Raw genomic sequence first — 21,614 nt, 5'->3', positions numbered from 1 at the left:
ACACATGAAATGCGTGTGTTCCAAATAACAATCTATTATTTCCACTCTGAAACTCCACTTCACTCCCAGATAATCAATCAAGTCATGAGCTGGGAGAAGTTTGTGCACGTTCTAAGTCGGTGGAGGGATGGAATAGCTGGCTGCTTGCAGCTTGTCTTTATCTGCACATTTAGAAGACAAAATACGATGGCGGAGAGGTGCGATTGGATTTAAGAAGCGATTTAAGGTGGGACGGATCTACGAGTTTTTTCGTAGGCTCTGGTATTCTAGTGTTAAAGTGAACCATTTCTTACACTCAAGTAAGATTTCAAAAAAGAATCCAGATACACTAATTAGCACAGAATGATTAAAGTAGCTAGCTGAGCAATTGTAGGGGAGATGTAAGAAGTGACCATTTAATCCATTTAATATCAGTACAAAAGACTCCACTGATAACTTCCTTGGGTAATGTTCAGTTGACATAACAGTCTAATGTACGGTTACAATGTAACAGTTACAACTTACACAGGAATTAAGAACAGGATAGATCAAGAATGCAATAGTGACAAAAGTGTGTCAACAAATGAATGCAGGTATAATGCACGTAGTGACAAATCTGTGCAATCAGTGGTATTGCTATTTATATCATGGACAGCTACTATGGAGAAACGTACAGAAATTCAATTTAATGCTCACTTACAATGTAATGCAATGCTTTTCCTGTACATTAAAATATTTCTAACTTTAGGTTTTGTGCCTCGTAATAAGAATTGGTGCTTTCGAAGAGCTTGCGGATACTTCCCTCAAGAACTAGAGATGTTCAAATCAAATGTCCAGCTTAACTGCAACCTGCAACAGTTAACGCCGATATATGGACACATGCTGCTTTTAGACCTTTTGCAAAGCACTTCAAGTAATGTGGTGCTTTAAAATGCACAGTATGTGTAGCTGCATTTGTCGATTGTTTCCAAAATACTTCCAAATACAGCTACTGGAAAGGCTTGATCATTAGTATGATGGAAATACTGTATTCAAAAAAAGTCCACTGTCTTCATTATAAAAGTTAAAGTAAAATTCAAAGTAAACAGTTAACACAAAAAAACAAAGGAAAAAATAGATAATGAAGACAAAAAAGAAATACTTCTTGTTTGTGATGTTTCTGTTTAAAGCTTATGTATCTTAATTTTATTACTTTAAGTTTCCATATGTCAACACATATACTAAGAAATACTTTTTGACTTATGGCCAGAAAACTATATGCCTCAGAGCCATTCTATTTGCAGACAATCTAATCTATCGAACAGTTTGTGTGTCGATCTAACAGTCTGAGATGATTCTATTGTCACACTGCAAATATATTACAGCATTAAGAATATTCCATTAACATTTTAGCTTATAGTGGTAAAACAGAATCATCCATTATCTATGTGGCTTTGTGAAACTCACATTCTGGTCAAATTAAGCACTTATGGCAAGTACCATTAACATTAACTTACTAGGTTTGGGCTTTACAGTATGGTTACATGTTTATTTCAATGCTTTTGTGTTTTCTCTTCATTTGTGTAATACTTCAATATGCTAGTTTTGTTTTTCTACATTTTCTTTATTTCTTTCGTGTTATTTTTATAAAAATAGTTCTTTCCATTTAAAAAAAATCACAGTTACATATATCATACTTGAAGTGACATTTATATGTGTACTGTATATGCAATGGAGATAATTTTTAATAAGGGGGGGTTCTAGATGCCCACTTTTTTCCCCATCGCATTTGTCACTGCATGCTTTTGTTGGCACACATTTGCTGCTGATCTTTTGTCACACATGTATTAATTATGTCACACTAAACACCCAACAGTGATGGAAAAAAAATTACAATAAATTGACTAATTAAATGGCATTGTCCGTTACCAGCAGTACTGCTTAAGAAATTAATGGACAAGACCCCCTAAAATATACACTATTAAGAACCAAGAGGTTAAATTCTTTTAAAAATTTGGTTAGCCTCACTAACTAATGGCTATTCTTGTTTCAGTACACTGTGTATCCTTTGGTCATGCTGGTTATGAATTAATTGTTTAAAGCTGAAAAGAAAAATGGAAAAAATTTAAAAAGACAAAAATACAAAGTAAATGTGTAATGAGTGTCTGGATCACCCCTACACTTCTACTAAATGTAAAATGGATTATGTTTCAGATCTGAATACAGTTTTTGCTGACTACTGCATGATACCTACTCTTGAAAAAAATGATAAGCACATGTGGTGTTGAATTGACCTAATGGGCCATATTGCTCATTTGAAAGAACACTAGCCAGCAGAGGAAGCTTCAGTGCCTGACCCTGAACAGTAAGTGTGGGCACCTGCCCATTTTAATTAAACCTCTAATGGACATAAACATCAAACTGAAGTAAACAAAAAAAGAACAAAAAAAGATCATAAAATACAGATGCAAAAAATGGAAAACAATGTACCAAAGTACAGCCAAAAGTGGCAAACAAAATAGCCAAGAAGTAGCAAAAAGAAAGTTAAAAAGACCTGATATGGCCTTTCTCCAAAAGATAAGGTGAGCTGACAACTTTACTGTGCTACTAGTGGAGCTGCCCAGATCATGGGCCTCATTTACAAATGGTGCTTACGCCTGGCTATGGAACAGCTTTTCAGTCAAATGTCCAAATACTTTTGAGCCCCTGAAAATTGGAGGACAATGTATAAAAATGTCTGCCATTCCTAAACGGCTCCTACAATATTTTTGGTAAACCCCTTAAATTAAAGCTGAAAGTCTACACTTCAGTCACATAATGACTGCTTTATTTCAAGTACATTGTGGGGGTGTACAGAACCAAAATTATGAAAATTGTGCTACTGTCCAAGTACTAATTAACCTGACTGAAAGACACGGAAATGGAACTTTCTTAAAATCTACAGTTGCATAAAATGTAGCATTATTGCCATTACTGTTTCAGCTGCCTATTTTCAGGATTTAAAAGATGTCAAGAAGTTTTTGCTTCTTTTCAATAACTTTATACAGTAGCTGCCATATTGTTACACAGAAATAATGAATATTATGTAATAGAACTTCAATGCACTGGAACACTCTCTGTCTTCAAATTGCCAAGTGGTTTTCCCAAGAAAGGTTACACGAAAGGCAGAAAGATAAAGCTGTAGATCCACCAGAGGGCATATATCTGTAAGAATAGGTGCCTTTCCAGTTTATTTCTGTAGTACTAGGGGGTTATACTGTAGTAGCCATTATGAATGTAGTTAGAAGTCAAGCAAAATTACACCTTTTATTAGCTAAATAAAAAGATTACAATATGCAAGCTTTCAAGGCTTATTATTTTGGTTTATTTCTCTAATGCTTATAAAGGTGCCCATTATTTCTCCCACATGCAATGAGCATATTTACCTAAGACTCATTTGCATACATCCAAGACCATTCAAATAGTTTATACCTGACATGGTTTGGACATAGAGCACTCTCATCTGAAATAAATATGAACTTGGGTGGATAGATAGATAGATAGATAGATAGATAGATAGATAGATAGATAGATAGATAGATAGATAGATAGATAGATAGATAGATAGATAGATAGATAGATAGATAGATAGATAGATAGATAGATAGATAGATAGGGAAAGGCTCCGAATAAATGTTGTGAGGGATGGCCGGCCTGTCATCCCGGCCAACACCCCCAGGCCACCAGATGGAGCTCTCCCTGCGGCATAGAGGTTCCCCGAATTCCAGCAGGGCCTCATGGACCTTGTAGTTTTTACAACCAACCCTGCTGGATACCATGGGGACCTCCAGGAGACGCTGTAGGGAGTCTCAGGGAATTCTACATGCCCTATAACCTGAAACTGTTCCTTCCTGAACTTTTATCTGGTGTCTGACGTCTGGTCTGAGGGTTTAAGGGGTCACGGGGACCCATAAACTGTCACAATGTGGAATTTGAGAACTGAGTCTCAGTAAAGTGGAAAGAGAGAAAAGAATTTACAAATTGATTAACAAATTCTTTTAGTTTACATCTGGAATAAGTAGTGGTAGCAGTATCTTAATCGATTTACTGTTACTTTTTGCAAAGAGTAAAATAAACTTATTCTCTTCTGTCTTACACAAAACACTGTTTTACCCAGTCATGTTTGACCCCAAGACATTAACTCAAAAGCTTTGCAACTGCAATAGGGAGTACTTTTCCTTCTTTTTACTTTGCAATAAATAGTTCACTTTTACCTTGTTTATTCTGCATTGGTAGGCACGTGTAATGAGAAGACATGCCATATCATACCATACTATTCTCAGAGTCGCAGGGGTCACAGCCTCTGTAGTCAGGACATTGTGTCAGACAGGAAACAGCCATGAACAGAGGCCTGATGTTAGATTACTATCTTAAATTGTAATCTGTGAATATTTCTCATGTTTAAGTTAATTGTACTGTCATTTGGTATAATGTGAACTTGCAGCAGCAGATGTAAGTGGAAACACATGGAAGGTAATATCTCTACACAAGAAAAATGCACACTAAGAAAAATAGCCAAAAAATGGCCATTATGGCTGACTATGTCAGTGGAAAGTGCCCCAGCATCCTTTCTGCAAACATTTTAAAATAAAAAACAATTCAACAGAATGGAAAAAATTTGGTAAAAATTAGAAAAACAAAACACCAGAAAGGGTGTAGCACAATCTGATTAATAGGTGGTTACCTACCATGTTACACTTGTGGTTGGTCGGCCACATATATACAGTATGACTAGCCCTTCCCCACGGCTCTGTCCGTGTGGTAGTGAAACTGGACAAACATTAAAACTGAATAAACAAAAAGGTATCGCTAACTAAACGGATGCAAGTTATGCTCCAAAACGCAGAGGTAGAGCGACTCGAATGGAGGCTGGCACATGAGTGAGGAGGGCCCTGCCCAGCTCCTACTTCTGACGTCACGCTTCCCCCTCCCCTTGGCCTGCAGCCTCTGTCTCAGAATAGCGTGAATATATCACTCCTGCAAGCAAACTATGATTCATAGCACGATGAGAGAAGTCGCAAAATCAACCGGAATGTTCAAGCAAATTCTAGAATAAAACCCAATCTAAATCGTTAAGTAGTTCTCTCGTGAAAAGTGAACAGACAGACAGACATTGGATTATATATATAGAGAGAGATATTTATATCATCTACATTGTAATACATAAAGCTGAATGTGTGTTTGTCACGTATCGAAATACACATTGTTGAACCTTTCTCCACCAAATGTATACATGGGCAAAGCATAAGCTAAGCTTCCTTTGAAAATTTCTTCCCCATATGAAACATTATTTATTGACTACCCATGCCCTTTAAGGTGGTGCAGTGGTATCAATGCTGCCTTGCAGTAAGGAGATCAGGGTTCGTTTTTCCTGTGTGGAGTTGGCATGTTCTCCCTGTAGCAATGCCAAATTAGCCCTAGTATGAGGTTGAGGTGTGCAATTTATTGGCACCCTGTCCAGGATTTGTTCCTGCTGGGATAGGCTCCAGCACACCCAGATACTCTATTCAGGTCAAAGTGGATTCAAAAATGACTGACTAACCTGCCCTTTATTAGAGAAGTCCCCTTAAGAGGCATTTCTGAGACTTGGCATAGTTTTGTAAAGTTGCTCCCAACAGTGGGTTTAGTCAGTGACATTTTGATTTGGAGCAAAAATGTTTCCCCTTGGAGATTTTATTTAGTGACCACAACTGCACTTTATGTAAATCCAGACAACACATTGTACCCTCTGCTAGAGAACTATTAAACATAAAATCAGGCAATTCAAACTTTTCTTATTAGTGGACAACATAATCTTTGGTCTACTTTGTCATTTTCCTGTTGTATTAATACAAACACTGTTGTGATTCTCCTAGCACCTAATACCAAACAGCGTAATGGAATGCTACTCAATTAAAGACTGCCCTCCAGATGAAGACTGTGCTGGCATGAGCACCAAGGTCAGGGTTAAAGTGAACTTTATTATCCTTGCATGTGTAATTCAATTGTTCAAGTGTGTTACACACATAAAGACAATAGACAAAAGAAGTAGAAAATATATATAGTAACATAAAGAGGAATACACCATATGTGTTACAATTCATTGCCATGGCGATGACAGCCCCTCTATTACAGGAAATGATCGTAAACGAAAAGAAAACCTGACAAGTCTGCAAGCAGAAGACAGCACAACACACTGCTTGCCTGCAATGTGCCATTTACTCAGAATCATCTGTTGCTCCAGATGTTGAGAGGAAACTACTGGCATGGACAGACAGACAGACAGACAGACAGACAGACAGACAGACAGACAGACAGATAGATAGATAGATAGATAGATAGATAGATAGATAGATAGATAGATAGATAGATAGATAGATAGATAGATAGTAATGAGGCATACAGTATGTGTACATCTTGTATTAAAAGTCAACTAGACAATACAAAAAGTGTTTTTTTGTGCTGGAGTAAGTCCACATGTTTTTGTTTTATGTCAAACAAGGAATTATGAGGCACATGTGTTCTGCAGGAGTTAAATATTAGTACAAATTGGAGATATGCCTTAGTTGTGAAATATGACTGAACTCTTCAGTTTCTCCATATACTGTACAGTATGCCTTCAGGTTGCTGAATGGCCAAGATCTTAAATACTGTAGTTATCAGCCTTTATTACTAAAAACCACAGCTGGGGAGCAGTTGAGGCATTTAAAACGTTGCCACTGACCACACTTTAATGCCAAATAAGGTTATCAATAATGCAGACATTACTTAAGGAGCAAAGATAGATGAACATTTGTGCTTCTTAATAATAAGCAAAATATTCCCACATCCTTGGCTGAAAAGCTGTTACAGAAAGAAATGTGCTGCCTGCCAAAAAGATTAAGGGGGAACATGACACATACAGGCATACAGTAATTACACTGCAGCATTTTTCATTTTCAACTGTCTTGAGCTCTACTTTAACATTTGGTAGGAATTTAATAGGAGCTGGTGTTGGAGTCTTAATATATGATGAAAGAATAAAAAATCCATTGTCTGGCCAGGTCATTGTCTGTCTGGAGTGTGCATATTCCTCCTGTGAGTGTTTGGCTATCATCGACTATTCTGATTTCCTCCCACATTTCAAAGTTGTGGATGTTGCATTAACTGATGACTGTCCAATAGGCCCTGTGTGTGTGTGAGTTTGGGTGTGTTATCTAATGCCATCATCAAGTTCTTCCATGAGAACCCTGAATACAATGAGGACTGATCATTTATGTTAGGTAGAATGCCTAGAGGGGGCTGGGTGGTCTCGTGGTCTAGGAACCCTTGCAGATTTTACTTTTTTTTCTCCAGCCATCTGGAGTTTTTTGTTTTTTTTCTGTCCTCCCTGGCCATTGGACCTTACTTTTATTCTATGTTAATTAGTGTTCCCTAATTCTATTTTCTTATTTATTTTGTCTTTTTTCTCTTTCTTCATCATGTAAAGCACTTTGAGCTACATCATTTTTTTTTTGTTCTTTATTTCGCCTTATACAATTTCTTGCATTAGGAATTTGTTAGTTTTCGCATACCCCTTGGGGTCAGAGCGCAGGGTCAGCCATTGTACAGTGCCCCTGGAGCAATTACAGGTTAAGGGCCTTTCTCAAAGGCCCAGCAGAGTAGGATCTCTTTTGGAATCGAACCGGCAACCATCGGGATACCAGCACAGATCATTTGTATGAAAATGTGCTATATAAATAAATCTTATTGTTGTTGTATCTAGTGATGCTCATACACATGGTACACTATGACTGAAAAAAGTGGGGTTAGAACAGATTAAATAATAAATCAAAGTTACATTTCTGTTTACCTGAAGCTCTCCTTCCATCACACCCAACAGACAAAGAAGGTCATCTTTGGAAAGCTCCAACAGTTTAGGTTTGCGTTCAGTGCTCTCTGGATTTTTAAGATGGCTTTTCATGGTCCTGGAGATTTTTTCCTCTCCTTCTTTCAACACCTGGGATTTTCTGCAATTTTTTGAAGGTTGATCCTCCTCTGATGAGCCATTCACTGGTTGTCTACTGGAAGATCCTTCTACACCATTGCTGCGGGATCTCATTCTGATCTGTAGACAAAAGAATAAATGTCAGGAAATATGGGCCTGTGTTTTCAGATTATAGCTGTGGGCTAGAGATTAGGTAGGTAGGTAGGTAGTGGCACTGCTGCATCACAGGTCCAGAGTCATGGGTTCAAATCCTAGCTCATTTTCTGTTTGTGTGCATAGATTTTACTTGCAGTTCTACCGTATTCATTTTACATCTCATATATATGCAAGTCAGTAAGTGGGCCTGCATGAACAGGTTGAGATGTACATAAATGTGCCCTGCAGCAAACCAGTGTTCTTATGACATGACATATGTGACAACCCTCATTGTGTCCAGTAATCTGCCTCATGACATTGTAAGATGTTAGATGCTTGGCAAAAATCACCCAATAATAACCCAATAATATAAAATAATCATAAAAACAAAAAAAAATCATTAGTTGTTTGTAGAATCCAATAAATAAATAGGTAGATAAATAAGGCACTATATGATAGATAGATAGATAGATAGATAGATAGATAGATAGATAGATAGATAGATAGATAGATAGATAGATAGATAGATAGATAGATAGATAGATAGATAGATAGATAGATAGATAGATAGATAGATAGATAGATAGATAGATGTGTGGTGTATTTCCAACAAGGGTTACAACAATTGGGAGTCTATCCTGGAAATACAGGAAAGGAGTAATGGATATTAGGATTAAAGTACAAACTGATATACTTCATTCCACTTTTCATTTTCTTAACCCACTTCTGGGAGATACAGTGGCTTTCCCAGAAGCACTGATCACAAGGGAGGAATAAACCCTGGATGGCAGGTTATGCTGACACATACCCAATCCAAATTAGTTTTGCATGTTCCTCCTATGTACATATAAGGTCTATTGTGGAATATTTTGGACAAAATTAAATAAAAAATATGCTAATAAATAAAATTACTGTGAATTGTGACAATAAAAATATGAAATGTGAGCGCAAATAAATAAATGTGTCATACATGTCAATATGTTTTTTGTTGCTGATGTATTTATTTAATTTTGTCCGTAACATTTCTCCAAACACAACATGAAATACGGCTTGAATTGTCATTTCCACTCATCAAAGCTGAGAGAGCGGGCTGTAGCAAGTACTGTAGCCAATGCTGCCACGCTAGTCTCAGGTTCCCACAATGCTATTTTGCAGTTAGAAAATGAACACACATCCTTGGATTTCATTTATGCATTGCTCAGAATGTTTAAGCTTTTAAGCATTTTACAACGGGGACACGTTGTGTTGTGGGAAAAAGATGATAAGTTGTTCACACAAGATAGTAATTCATGGAAACTTTTTTTTTTTAAACTCCCCCCAATTTACTCCCACGTCCCCTCTCAGGCTCCTCACTTATCTCAAGATGGTAAACTTTGGTAGTTTGAGATAATGTCCATAGGGCAGCAAGAGTGAAACAAGAGATAAAATTGCTCTACATACTATTAGTCAATTATTAATTCTGACTTGCAATCAAAATAAATAGAACTGCAGCTAACTGGAAGATTTGCCAAATGATTTGCTGCCTTTGGCAGAATGTGCAAATCAACCACTTAAAAATACTTGTGTAGTGCATTGAAATGTTTTATGATTCAGTCATAGGACTTGTGGCATGGTGGGGCACTTGTAGCTGTATCCCTACCTTAGAGTGTGTGTCTTGACCCCCAGCCCGGTGCTTCCTCTTTGGAGTTTGTAACTTCTCTCTGTGTATGCATGGAGTGTCCAGTGTTCCTTCCACATTCCCAAAACATAAATGTTAATTGGTTAGTCACAATTGGCCTTGTGTGGATCTCAGTGTGGTAAACTGGAGATAGACTTGTTCATTCTCAGCTTGTTGCCTAATTTTGGCATTGGCTTTTCACAACCCTAAACTGGATAAGTGGATTAGAAAAGATATGGTTTAGGGCTGCTGCCATTTACCCTCCTATATCTAACATCAGTACCAATCCCGTTCTACGTGTTTTCCCCATAATCTCTGGGTTCACCTTACATCCCTATGCTTTCCATGTTATGTTGTTTGTGGGCCCTATATGAATGTTTTATACAGGAATATGGATAGGTGAATGTCTAGGCCTTGCTTTATATAACCATAAAACTAGAAGCTACAGGCATCAGATATAACCTGCAAAACTGGATCTCAAGTTGGTTAACTGGCAGGAAATAAAGAATACAGATAAGACATGGAGTGATCTCATTGAAACCCCTCAGGGGCCTGTCCTGGATTTATTACTTTTTTCTGATTTATATTAATGACATTGATCTCAATATTATTAGTAAACTTTGAAGATGATACTAAAATTAGAGGAATGACAGACACAGAGGAAGCAGCAAAATAATCTAACAGACTTGGATAATCTTCAGAACTGAGCAAACATGTGGAAAATGCAATTTAATGGAGAAAAATGCAACGAGCTACACCTAGGCAAAAATGAACATTAATGAGGCCTACAGAACACAACCTCTGAAAAGGATTTGCAAGTTAATGTCAACACAATACAGTGGAACCTCGGTTTGCAAGTAACTTGGTTTACGAGTATTTTGCAAGACGAGCTAAAATTTTTGATAAATTTTGACTTGATAAACGAGCGAGGTCTTGCAATACGAGTACTATGTATACGCTTTGTCTGCTGAGCGTCATGTGATCACAACTGAGCTGATGATTCTTCTTTCTCTCGCTGCAGGATTGTGGGCAATCATCTCCTATTCTCCGTCTGAGTCGGCGTGCCTCACTCATATAGTCAACTTCAGCTTGAAACAACAACAGCGCAGTTATTTATTGTAGCGGGATCTGCCACTCTCCTATACACAGACACAGCAGTAAGACAGGGTCGTGGCCAAGTCATACTGTGTCCTGCGCATTTATAATGTTCCTTGTTCCTTGTATCACCCATCGACGGCAGGCGCTTAGAGCATGTCCGCGATCTTTTCGGATTCTCTTTTATGGCGAACCGCTACAGCGCTGGGAGACTGCGATTGCTTTGGAATCTTCTACATGTTGTCCCGTTGGGTGGAATCCCACAAGAGTTTAGAAACTCACTCACACCAGCCATGATTCTTTTCAAAGGCAAAGTGCAGGTTAATTTGTTTTATGTATTTTTACTTTATATTTTGTATTCATCATTTTTATATGAATAGTTTTGGTTTGTGGAACGAATCTTCTGAGTTTCCATTATTTCTTTTGGAGAAATTCACTTTGATATACGAGTGCTTTGGACTGCAAGCACGTTTCCGGAACGAATTATGCTCGCAAACCGAGGTTCCACTGTATTTTGATCATCCAGGCATTGCGCAGTAGCTATTAAAAAGGAAAGAAAATGTTAGGTTATATTGTAAAAACTGTTAAATATAAATCAAGGGATGTTATGCTTAGACTATTTAACACACTAATGAGACTTCATCTGAAGTTCTGTGCAGTTCTGGTCCTCATGCTACAAGAAAGACATGGCAGCACTTGAAGCCGTGCAGAGGAAGGCAACCTGGTGCACCTTTAAGGAGAATGTCACACTCAGAGAATTAAATCTATTTAGTGTCAAGCAGAGGAGACTGCATGGGGACCCAATCCAGGGGCCTCATGCATAACACCGTGCATAGAATTTCAACTATAACATGACGTAAGCACAAAAGCCGAAATGTGCTTACGCACAGAAAAATCCAGATGCAGGAATCTGTGCGTTCACCAACTTCTGCGTTCTTCCGGTACATAAATCCCGCTCAGCGTGGAAATAAACGCACGTGCACGCGCTTGCTGTCCCGCCCCAACTCCTCCCAGAATTATGCCTCTTTGAATATGCAAATCAATATAAATAGCCCTTAAGCCCAGCATTCTGTGAAAAGGCAATGGCAAAAGTACGAGGAAAAATAGAAGAATTTCAGCGAATACCAAATGGAGGCAAAGAAAAACATACTATTTGTTGGTTTAAACAGTTATATAAGCCACAAAAGGAAGTTGATCGAGTGACATAGTGTGTCGGAGAAACTCGAAAGCTCAAGTTCACAAAATTGCACAGTGCCCGAAATAAAAAAGTTGTCACATATCAAAGTCGGCGTGAAAAGGCGACTCGTAGCCCACTGTCTGAGTGTCATATGAAAGCTTATTAGGGTACAGTGAAAAAAAAGGCACACAGTGTGAAAAAAGCACGAAATGTCAACTTTAATCTCGAAATTTCCACTTTAATCACGTAGTTTATTTTGTCATTAAAGTAGAACATCATAAACTTCATCTTAAAATCGTTTAATTTACTAGTTTCTCAAATCCCATCATAACTAAAGTAGCACGTTAAATGCTTTGTTTTGTATATTTTCTTCTATGTTCTGTATGTGCCCGAATCACTACGTGCTCTTCCTCCGACAGAACACAGAATCTATTACGTACATAATATTACAGCTTTCTTAGTAATTAAAATACTGAGAAGTATACATGATATCATTTTCATGATGATACAGTATGAGTTAAAGCATGTTATTAAACATGGGAACACGGTGGCGTAGTGATTGTTCATGTCTTACAGCAAGATGCTTGCTACGCCATGCGCGACCTTCAATGAAATGCTTTATTACAGGATTACTGTCTTTTTCAAACGTACTAACCCCCAATTCCTGTCCTTACTTTTCTTTCTCCAAATACCCCATCGCCACACAATCATCTCTGTAACAGACGTTAAGCCATCTGTAAGCTTAGAACGCCGATTCTTCAAAACTTTTAAGGAACATCAAAATATTTTCGTAATGTTTAATTATTCTATCCATCTATCCTTCCAGTGTCGCGCCAGCCACAGCATGAAAACAGTGCGAGGCAGGAACAAACCGTGAACGAAGCTCAAGCTCGCTAGCGCTGCGGCACCGTGTAGATAAAGTTAAAGTTTTATCTGTATAATATAATCAACATATTTTGCTGCATTTCATCTTAAAAATGATATTGTCATCATATGTAAATACGCGCTTTATCAAGTGGCTCAGGTTGTGCAATATTATAACTGTATCATAAGTACAATTACCTCAAGGTAACTTGCAAGTACAAACAGTTCTACAAGGAGCACTTGATGGACTGATTGAGTGTGTTTATAGTTCTTGGGATGAAACTGTTTGTGAACCGCAAGGTCCGAACGGGAAAGGCTGTGAAGCGTTGGTCAGATGAGAGCAGTTCAAATAGCGAATGGCTGAGGCAACGAGTGCTTGATGCTGTATACCGATAATTCTCTTTCCAATCGCTGTAGATCTGTGATTCACACTCAGATACAGTGATATAAATACTCCGAGTGGTGCAGTGCGAGTAATATGGGAAAAGATGATCCGCTGTGGCAACCCCTAACGGGAGCAGCTGACAGAAGAAGAAGAAGAAGGTGCAGTGAGAGTAACAACGCTAAAGCAGTTATGGTATTTAGAATAGTTTGACCATTGTGTGGACCATTATATTGTTACAGGTTAATTACAATCAGATGCATTAAATTTATGAACGATATGCGGTTAATTTCAGTGTATTTGATAAAGCCGCTGTCGTGGATGTGGATCTAAGAAAGGGTAACCACACAGGAACAGTAGCACTGCTTTGACGCTGGGTGCCACCAGTCTGCAAAACCGAGCGGAGAACTTGCGTACAACAGGGTATGAGCTACCGTGGAAATGTGCATGGCTTTACGCCAAGTGTAGGTTTTATACATTGCGATTTGAACGTGGAAACGTTCTTACGCAACATTTCTGTGCGTACGCACCGTTTATACATGAGGCCCCAGGTCTTCAAAATTCTTAGAGCCATTGATAAAGTAGATCTAGACAAATTCTTTCAAATTAACGTTGAATTACATACTCAAGAACACCAATGGAAATTTTAAGTGGAAACTAAGGGGAAATACATTTAGGACTAAATCCAGAAGGACTTGTGGGAATTTCAAACAAACTACTGAGCTCTGTAGTTGAAGCAGAAATCTTGACAACCTTTAAGAAGTATCTGGATAAGATATGGGGATAGCTTAGTTAGTTAAGCAAATGATCCTAATAGGCTGAATGGTCTCCACTAGTTTGTTAAATTTCTAATCTTCTTTTATACTCTTATATACTAACTTGCTTTTGATGCTGCTGGGATTGACTTTACCTGCAGATAACTTTGTAACATAAAAAAGAACATTAAGAAACTCTGGATGAATGGATTAGCTTTTGCTATTACATAAAGATCAAAAGAGATGTGTTGATTAAAATGTCAAGTAATATCCAACATGCACAATGAAACATCAATGGGCCTAATTCATCCAACATGTGTAGATTTTGTCAGATTGTTACTCCTAAATTACATGCCTACAAACAATTCATGTCAGATTCATTCGGGCTGTGAATATTTCATTTGATTATATCAATATGCACATATTAATGAACCCGAAATGCAATGCAGAATAACATAAACCAAAGGCAGAAAAGGCCAAGATTACCACCTGTCATTGCCACTCTTAAATCCACATTATTACAAAAACAGAAACAAAAAAAAGACAAAAAATGACACTGAAGCAGTTCCACAGGAGGCATGGAGGTTTTTGAAATGTTCTCAAATGTTGTGTTTTTTTCCCAACAGTTTGAATTAATGAGCTAAGCACTGCAAACCTCACAGCAATAAATAATAGTTTGTGAATTTGGCTTAATGCTGAAACAGCCTGCAGTTCCAGAATTGTTCTATATTCATTCGTTTTTCCACATTGCATTGGTTGTCTATACATGTTTACTCAGTATAGGGCCTCATGGAGAAGGAGCCGATATTAGCAACATCAGGCATAAGGTAGAACTCAACCTTGGACTGAATACCAGTCCATGCAGAAGCATGGTGGCTTCCATCAGGCCAGGTTAGACTCGCCAGTTAACCTGACCACATGGCTGTGGACTGTGAGACAAAACCAGAGTCCCCGAGAGAACTCCCACAAATATGGGAATCCAACCAAGATTTAATGATCTGCACTCCACCATGGCATGCTGCCCTGATAATAAAGAGATCTTAATTAAAGTTTGATGCAAAGGGCAAAATTACAAGATTTTATCAAAACACATCTTCCTCTCTGGCATTTCTCCATGTGAAATAAGTATGGCTTTCATATTTCCTTGGGGAGGGTTTGTAATTTTACATGCAGTTGTGATGAGAAGATCATGGAAACATCCTCATTTCAAGCTGTATTTATAATCCTATTTAGTAAGTAGAGAGGCACGCTGCAGCAGTAGTTAGAACTGCCTGTGTCCTGAGTTTGACTTTCATGGCCAGTTCCTGTCTGTGTGGTGCTGTCGCATTCTCTCCATATGTATGTGGATTTTCTTCTAATTTTCCTATCACAATTACAAAGATATGCTGCTAAACAAACTGATGATTCAGAATTGGTTCTGGAATTGTGTTTGTGAGAGTGGGTCCACTGATGGATTGATGTGCTGTCCAAGAGTTTTTCCTGCTTTGCACCCAAAACTGCCAGACTAGGCTCTACCAATGATCCTGACTCTAATTAATACAGTTCAAGATTGTTATGCAATTTGGAAAGTGGAAAGGTGGAGTGGCTACTGTTGTTACTTCATTGCTTCTGTCCAATTACTGCCTGAGTGAACTTTGCTTGTCTCCCCGTGGTCGCACAGACCTTTCTTCATTTATTTCAGCTTTATTTTAATCAATCTAAACAGGTTCAGACTGAAGAATTGTTGATATGTGTGCTCCCCTTCATTAGACTAGTGTCTTTGATTTAATTCCTTTATTGAGCCCAATGCTACCAAGATAGGCATGGAACTCTCTCCTATAATGCTAATATTGTTGTGAGATTTTTTCAGGTAAGGAAGACAAAAGTCTTGATGTAAGGTAGTTATATTCACTAATCATGGCACCAGAGATTGCAATGTGTTGAATAGCACATGCAAGTAAGAATTTCACTGAACTCTGTAAACCTGACAGTAAAGACCCTACAGAATAAACTGATAAAATTTATTTAGTGAATTTAAAAATACAAATGAATGTCAAAAACTACAGTGTTTTTCAAACATTCTGATAACGTATGTCACTTTGGAAGGCTATATTAAGATATTAAATCATTGTATGGGATGCCACCATAAGAGTATATATGTTCAGTGATTTGTGACAGTGTTTTCCGTACGTTCAGGAATATCTTATCTAGACAATTATAAATCCTAATTTGTAGCTGGTATTGAAGCACTTTTTTAACATTTAAAGTATTTTGTAGGCTTTAGTTAACAAATTATTTCATTTTACTTTTTCAGATGAATATATAGTAGAGTGGCTCAGAGGTTCTGTTGTTAGTGCCGCTTTCTCACAGATTTGGTGTCCTTGCTTTGAATCCAGGCCTGATGTGCACCTTCTCTCTGTGCCTGCATTGGTTTTCAACTGGATATAATCAGGAAGTCCTTGATTATCATCTTCATTACTATAAGTTCAGAGTGAGGATGGTCTCTGATTCTGTTGGTTTTCTGTAGAATTCAGTTCTTAATCTCTAAGTAATATTCTTCATTAAAACAATGCTGGACTTCACTCAGTGGTTTTGACTGTCTGCAGCTACCTTCTAGCCTGAACCAATGGCTACAATAGCTTTTTATCGTCTAGTGCATGCTGCTAGTTTACTGGATATAAATTAGAATATTAAAGCAATCTAGATGAGAACATGACAATCAGCCCAATGAAACTTGCCAGTCCTATCTACTTAATTTTTTCTAAAAACACATTAAGTCTAGAAAAAGTTCCTAAAGTGCTAATGTCTACCACACTACTCAGTAGCTTATTCTATGTGTCTGTGGTTCTCTGTTTAAAGAAAAACTTCCTAATGTTTCTACAAAATTTACCCTTAACAAGTTTCTAACGGTGTCCCCATGTTCTTTTTGATCTCATTTCAAAGTAACAGCCTCGATCCACTGTACTAATCAATACCATTAATAATTTTAAACATTTTCAATCATGTGTCCTCTTAATCTTCTTTTGCATAAACTGAAAAGCCCATCTCTTTAATTCTTTCCTTATCGTTCATCTCCTGTAGCCCTGGAATCAGCCTAGCACTCTTCTCTGGACTTTTTCTAGTACTGTATGCAGTACTCCAGGTGAGGCCACACCAGTGTGTTTTAAATCTTGAACATAACCTTCTTGACTTGTGCTCTACACAAATTGTTATATATAACCTAACAATCTGTTAGCTTTCTTAATGGCTCCAGAACACTGAACTGGCAGTTGATAGTGTCAAGTCCACTATGATTCCTGAATCCTTCCCATAAGGTGTACTTTAAATTTTCAGACATTCCATTGTCTATTCAATCCTAACATTTTTACTTCCTATGTGTAATACTTTACTTTAACTTATGTTAAATTTCATCTGCCATGAATCTGTCTAAGCCTGTATGCTGTCCAAGTTACTCTGCAATGCTTCATTGGATTCTAGGTTATTTGCCAATCCACCTAGCTTGGTATCATCTGCAGACTTAACTTCAATGACCTGGATAAGGTTATTCTTACATTACTAAATACATTACCTTTAGAAATTGCTGACAAAAATCCTGAAATAAGTCAAAATGATCCAAATTTTAAAAAAAAACTGTTTCATGCACTGGTATTTCACTTTAATCAATGTTCATTTAATGTAGTATCTTTTACAGTAACCAACATAGGGGTACTTTGGATAGTCCCGCAGCCTCAAACATTCAAAAGCCAGGGCTCAAATCCCAAGTTAACCATTCTTTGTATTAAGCTTCCTCATTTTCCACCATGTCTGTTGTTTTCTCCGTGTACTTTGCCTTTCTTCAACAACTCAAAGGCACCAAGGTAAGCTGGATTGGTAATGGCAAATCAACCTTGAAACCTTACAACTGGTGGATTGCCTTCCTTCTAGTACCCCAAGAGAACATGACACGTTTCCCATTAGGTCACACTTGTCTCTAGCCTTCCACATTTGGTCTTGAACTGATGAAAACTTCCTCGCCTGCTGTTCTTTCTCTCCACCTAGATGAAGGTGGCCAGGCCAGAGGTCATTTTAGTTTTAAGCCTCATCCTGTCCACTCAATATAGTTATCTTTATTGTTGAGAAAATATGATGATTTCAGACATAAGGCAAGCGTCTACAGAATGTTTTAATTTTTTATTTAATGTCTGAAGCCAATCAGTATTTTTATTGTATTTTAGGAGACTGTCTGAGATTTAAAAAATGCATTTGTGGTTTCACTAGAAATTGTTTGATATTTAAAAAATGCATTTGTGGTTACAGTGAAGAACAAATCTACCATGACCAGTTAAAGTACATAACTCACAAATGGCATTGAAACAGTGGTAAGGAGTACATCAGGTAAGTTGATTTGTGTTTTCTATTAAATAGAATGATGCAGTTTAATAAATTCATGAGCATCTTGGCGAGCATCTCTACTCATAGCATGTTAAATGTTGCACTTATTTGCATGCCTATGAAGATGTAAGGACTTGGAATCTGTCTAAAAATGACATGGCATTTTGAACAAGCAACCTGAAGGCTTAGTTTAGGGTTAACGGCTCTTGTTTAATTTGTGAACCTTTAATTTATCTTTTTATAACCAGTCAAGTTACCACATCTATTCACCCATAGTTCATCATGATGCCAACGTGTTTGAACAGGCAAGTAAGAACTTTTCTGGTCACTGCACAAGTAACAATACTACCACTACTACAACTACTATGACTCCTGATAATTATCCTGTCAGGGAATACATCCACAGACTTACCCAAAAGTTGTTCTTCCAAACTGGCATGAAAGTAATATTGCCATTGCCATTGTGTTTTCCTCTCTCCTTTACGGCCTTCCTGAGACCTGTCCCTATCCCGTGCCACCCTTTCCTGTTTAGAAGCTGAAGTGATCGGCCTAGTTAACATTCATTAGGAAATGCAGCAGTTCTAATAGAGACCCTCAGGGTGTCTAATAACAGTGGATAAAGTCCAATACTTAAAATCAAAATTATTCTGTGACATGAATTTGCACTGGAAAGTTGTGATGTTAAGTGAAGCATTATTTAAAAGTTAAAAAAAAGAAACACATCTCCTCCAGATGTTTATAATGGGGCACCTGAGAAAATACCCTAAAACTTATCAAAGCAACAAAGTTGACAGCTTCAGAATATATGACTTTCCCAATGTCTTGGGTATGTTTATGACAGCAAAACCAAGTTGAAAATGATTATTAATTATTACAAATTCTTAGCACTATATTTCCTGTGGGAAGGAAATGTCTGCATTGGCCCTTTTGTTCACAGTGACTGTCATGGGTGGACCTTTCATGTAAACAAAAGCCAGTATAACAGAAGCAATGGTCCAAATTGGCAGTGCTGGCAAAAAATATGATAAAGTATAGCATGTGTCTATAACTGTTTAGCATGATATTGCCTTTCAGGCAAAACGGTTTGAAAAGTCACATGCCCTGAATGTGGAAATGTATAGTCAACAGTTTCCATCTACTCTCTTACACTAATCCTGATATTTAGAATCTATCTATGGCTTGTAGTATGCATACTTTGAATGTAGGCACCCCAAAGGAAGGTCTTCAGAAAGCTCATCTACCAGTTTGTAGCACACACTTTTCCAAGGATAACTACATGCAGCTTAAGAAAAAAAGAAAAAATGTTTCTAATCACCCTTTTGTAAAGTCTACTGCAGTTCGAAACATTGTCCAAGTGAGTCATTACCTTGTAGGAGAAATTAAAGATACTGTAGGTTGAGAAATAAAGCCGTACAGTTTTGGCAATGTCATTCTCTAGCTAACTAAATATAGTGTTATGTAACTGCTGAAAGGCAGATAAGAATTCAGCAGGAGATACTGACGTAGGAAATAAGTTAGCTACCAATAAATAGTAGAAGCAGTGTTAGGCTTTGTTAGTGGAGAAGCTACATTTTATTTGTAATTTTGTCTCCAGATATTTTGATACTGTTGAATTGATTAGAACAGTTTATAACGTTATTGTCCTTAGTCAGAAGATTGTGAAGGTAAAAAAGAATCATCAATGTATGTGTATGTTCTTGCTCATGGTAAACACTGAGACTTCAGAACAAGTTCAATGTTATTTTGTATACATTAGATGAGTAGGATTGGTGACAGATGAGCCGCTGTGGTGACCCCTAAATGGGAGCAGAGGAAAGAAGAAGAAAAAGAAGAAGAAGGTTAATAGGATTGGCGAGCTTTGTTAGACTGAATGTCCAGTTTCCTTCAAAATTGTTAATGTTCTAATATTCTAATGTTCTGAAGAAGATAAGGTGCAGCAACACAGCTAAACCTTTCCTTATCTTCATAGTCAGACATATGAATAGCATGTCTAAGTCCTTATAATCATTACAATTTCAATGGGAAAAGTGAAGCATGAGAAACCACACCTCTACTGATGATGAGCTGCTGTGTAAGAAAGAAGTGAATGAAGTGAAGAGGACCACCGGCCTTTAAAAATGGTAGAGTCTCTCAAAAATAAATCATATCCTTGAAAAATGCACTTTCTTGAGACTTGAATCAATAGTTAGGAACATACCTGAGTTTGAAGTGGATGGGTTAAGTAAGTTATAAGGCTTTTGTATGAGATGTTTTGAGGTAAGGTAATTGAATTTCACTAATTATACACTGGCGATGGCAGAGCTGAAGTAATTAGCATGTTAATTAGTATATCCAAGTAAGAATTTCACTGCACTCCATACACATGACAGTAATGAACCTATAAAACTGTTTCACTTTTGCCCTGGTGGCCCATAGACCACCATTTTAATGTGCTAGGTGGAGGGAGTGTTTTTTTATTTATTTGAAAAATAACACCACCTAATAATAAAAGTTTCTGGGGCATACTAATGTAACATACGACAGTAAAAAATTATATTAACTTAAAAAATTGCAAACACATCCCACGTATTATTGTCATCTGTAATGTATAATCAGCTTTCCAAACAATTCCATTTTCAGGATTTATGTACTTTCAGGTACTATGTCAAATGTATTTTAGAAATTAATGTAAAAAAATGATAATGTCAGCTTTTTGTTCATACCACATGTTGCTAGTTCTGGAAAGTTTTACAGAATGTAATAGAATCTGTCCAAGCTATTGTAACTTCATAAACAACTTGTACTTGTATAGCACATCTTCATACACAGAATGTAGCTCAAAGTGCTACACGAGATGTCAAAGGAATAGTAGCAAGAAAAGAAAAATAAATTAAAATTAGATGTTAGATATCACGGTCATCTTTAAGGATGTTGTTTTCACATAATGGGCAGTTTACTCTAAACTATCCCACAGTGAATGTGTAATTTTGTATGGCTGAAGTGATTAAGAATCCACTTGCAGGTCATTCTTGTTAGCTTTAAACTGTTAAATGCAGAGCCAGAACTGCTTAAGGAATCAGTGTGTCCTGTCTGACACTCCCTATCACTACAAATACATTTGGTGCAGTAGCTGAGTGAGTCCAAACAGGCCAAACTTCACTTCAAGTAAGCACATGATGATTTAGTATCTTTGACTGTCACATTATCAAAATACCTAAATTAGGCAATGAAAATAAACAGACTGTATGTGGAAGCTGAATCTTTTTTAGTGTCACTGT

General features: G+C 37.3%; 1 protein-coding gene across 1 annotated transcript in view; it reads right to left on the bottom strand.

The window, feature by feature from the left end:
• The window catches only part of LOC114648454 (filamin-A-interacting protein 1), a 208,681-nt gene that overhangs the window by 137,393 nt on the left and 49,674 nt on the right, over positions 1-21,614 (bottom strand). Inside the window, 1 exon segment of the mRNA XM_051925552.1 lies at positions 7,808-8,062. Within this exon segment, the coding sequence (XP_051781512.1) occupies positions 7,808-8,062 (255 nt within the window).

Source organism: Erpetoichthys calabaricus, chromosome 3 (genome assembly GCF_900747795.2).
Source record: "Erpetoichthys calabaricus chromosome 3, fErpCal1.3, whole genome shotgun sequence".
NCBI classification, from domain to species: Eukaryota; Metazoa; Chordata; class Cladistia; order Polypteriformes; family Polypteridae; genus Erpetoichthys; species Erpetoichthys calabaricus.
This window is presented reverse-complemented; position numbering and strand designations above follow the sequence as displayed.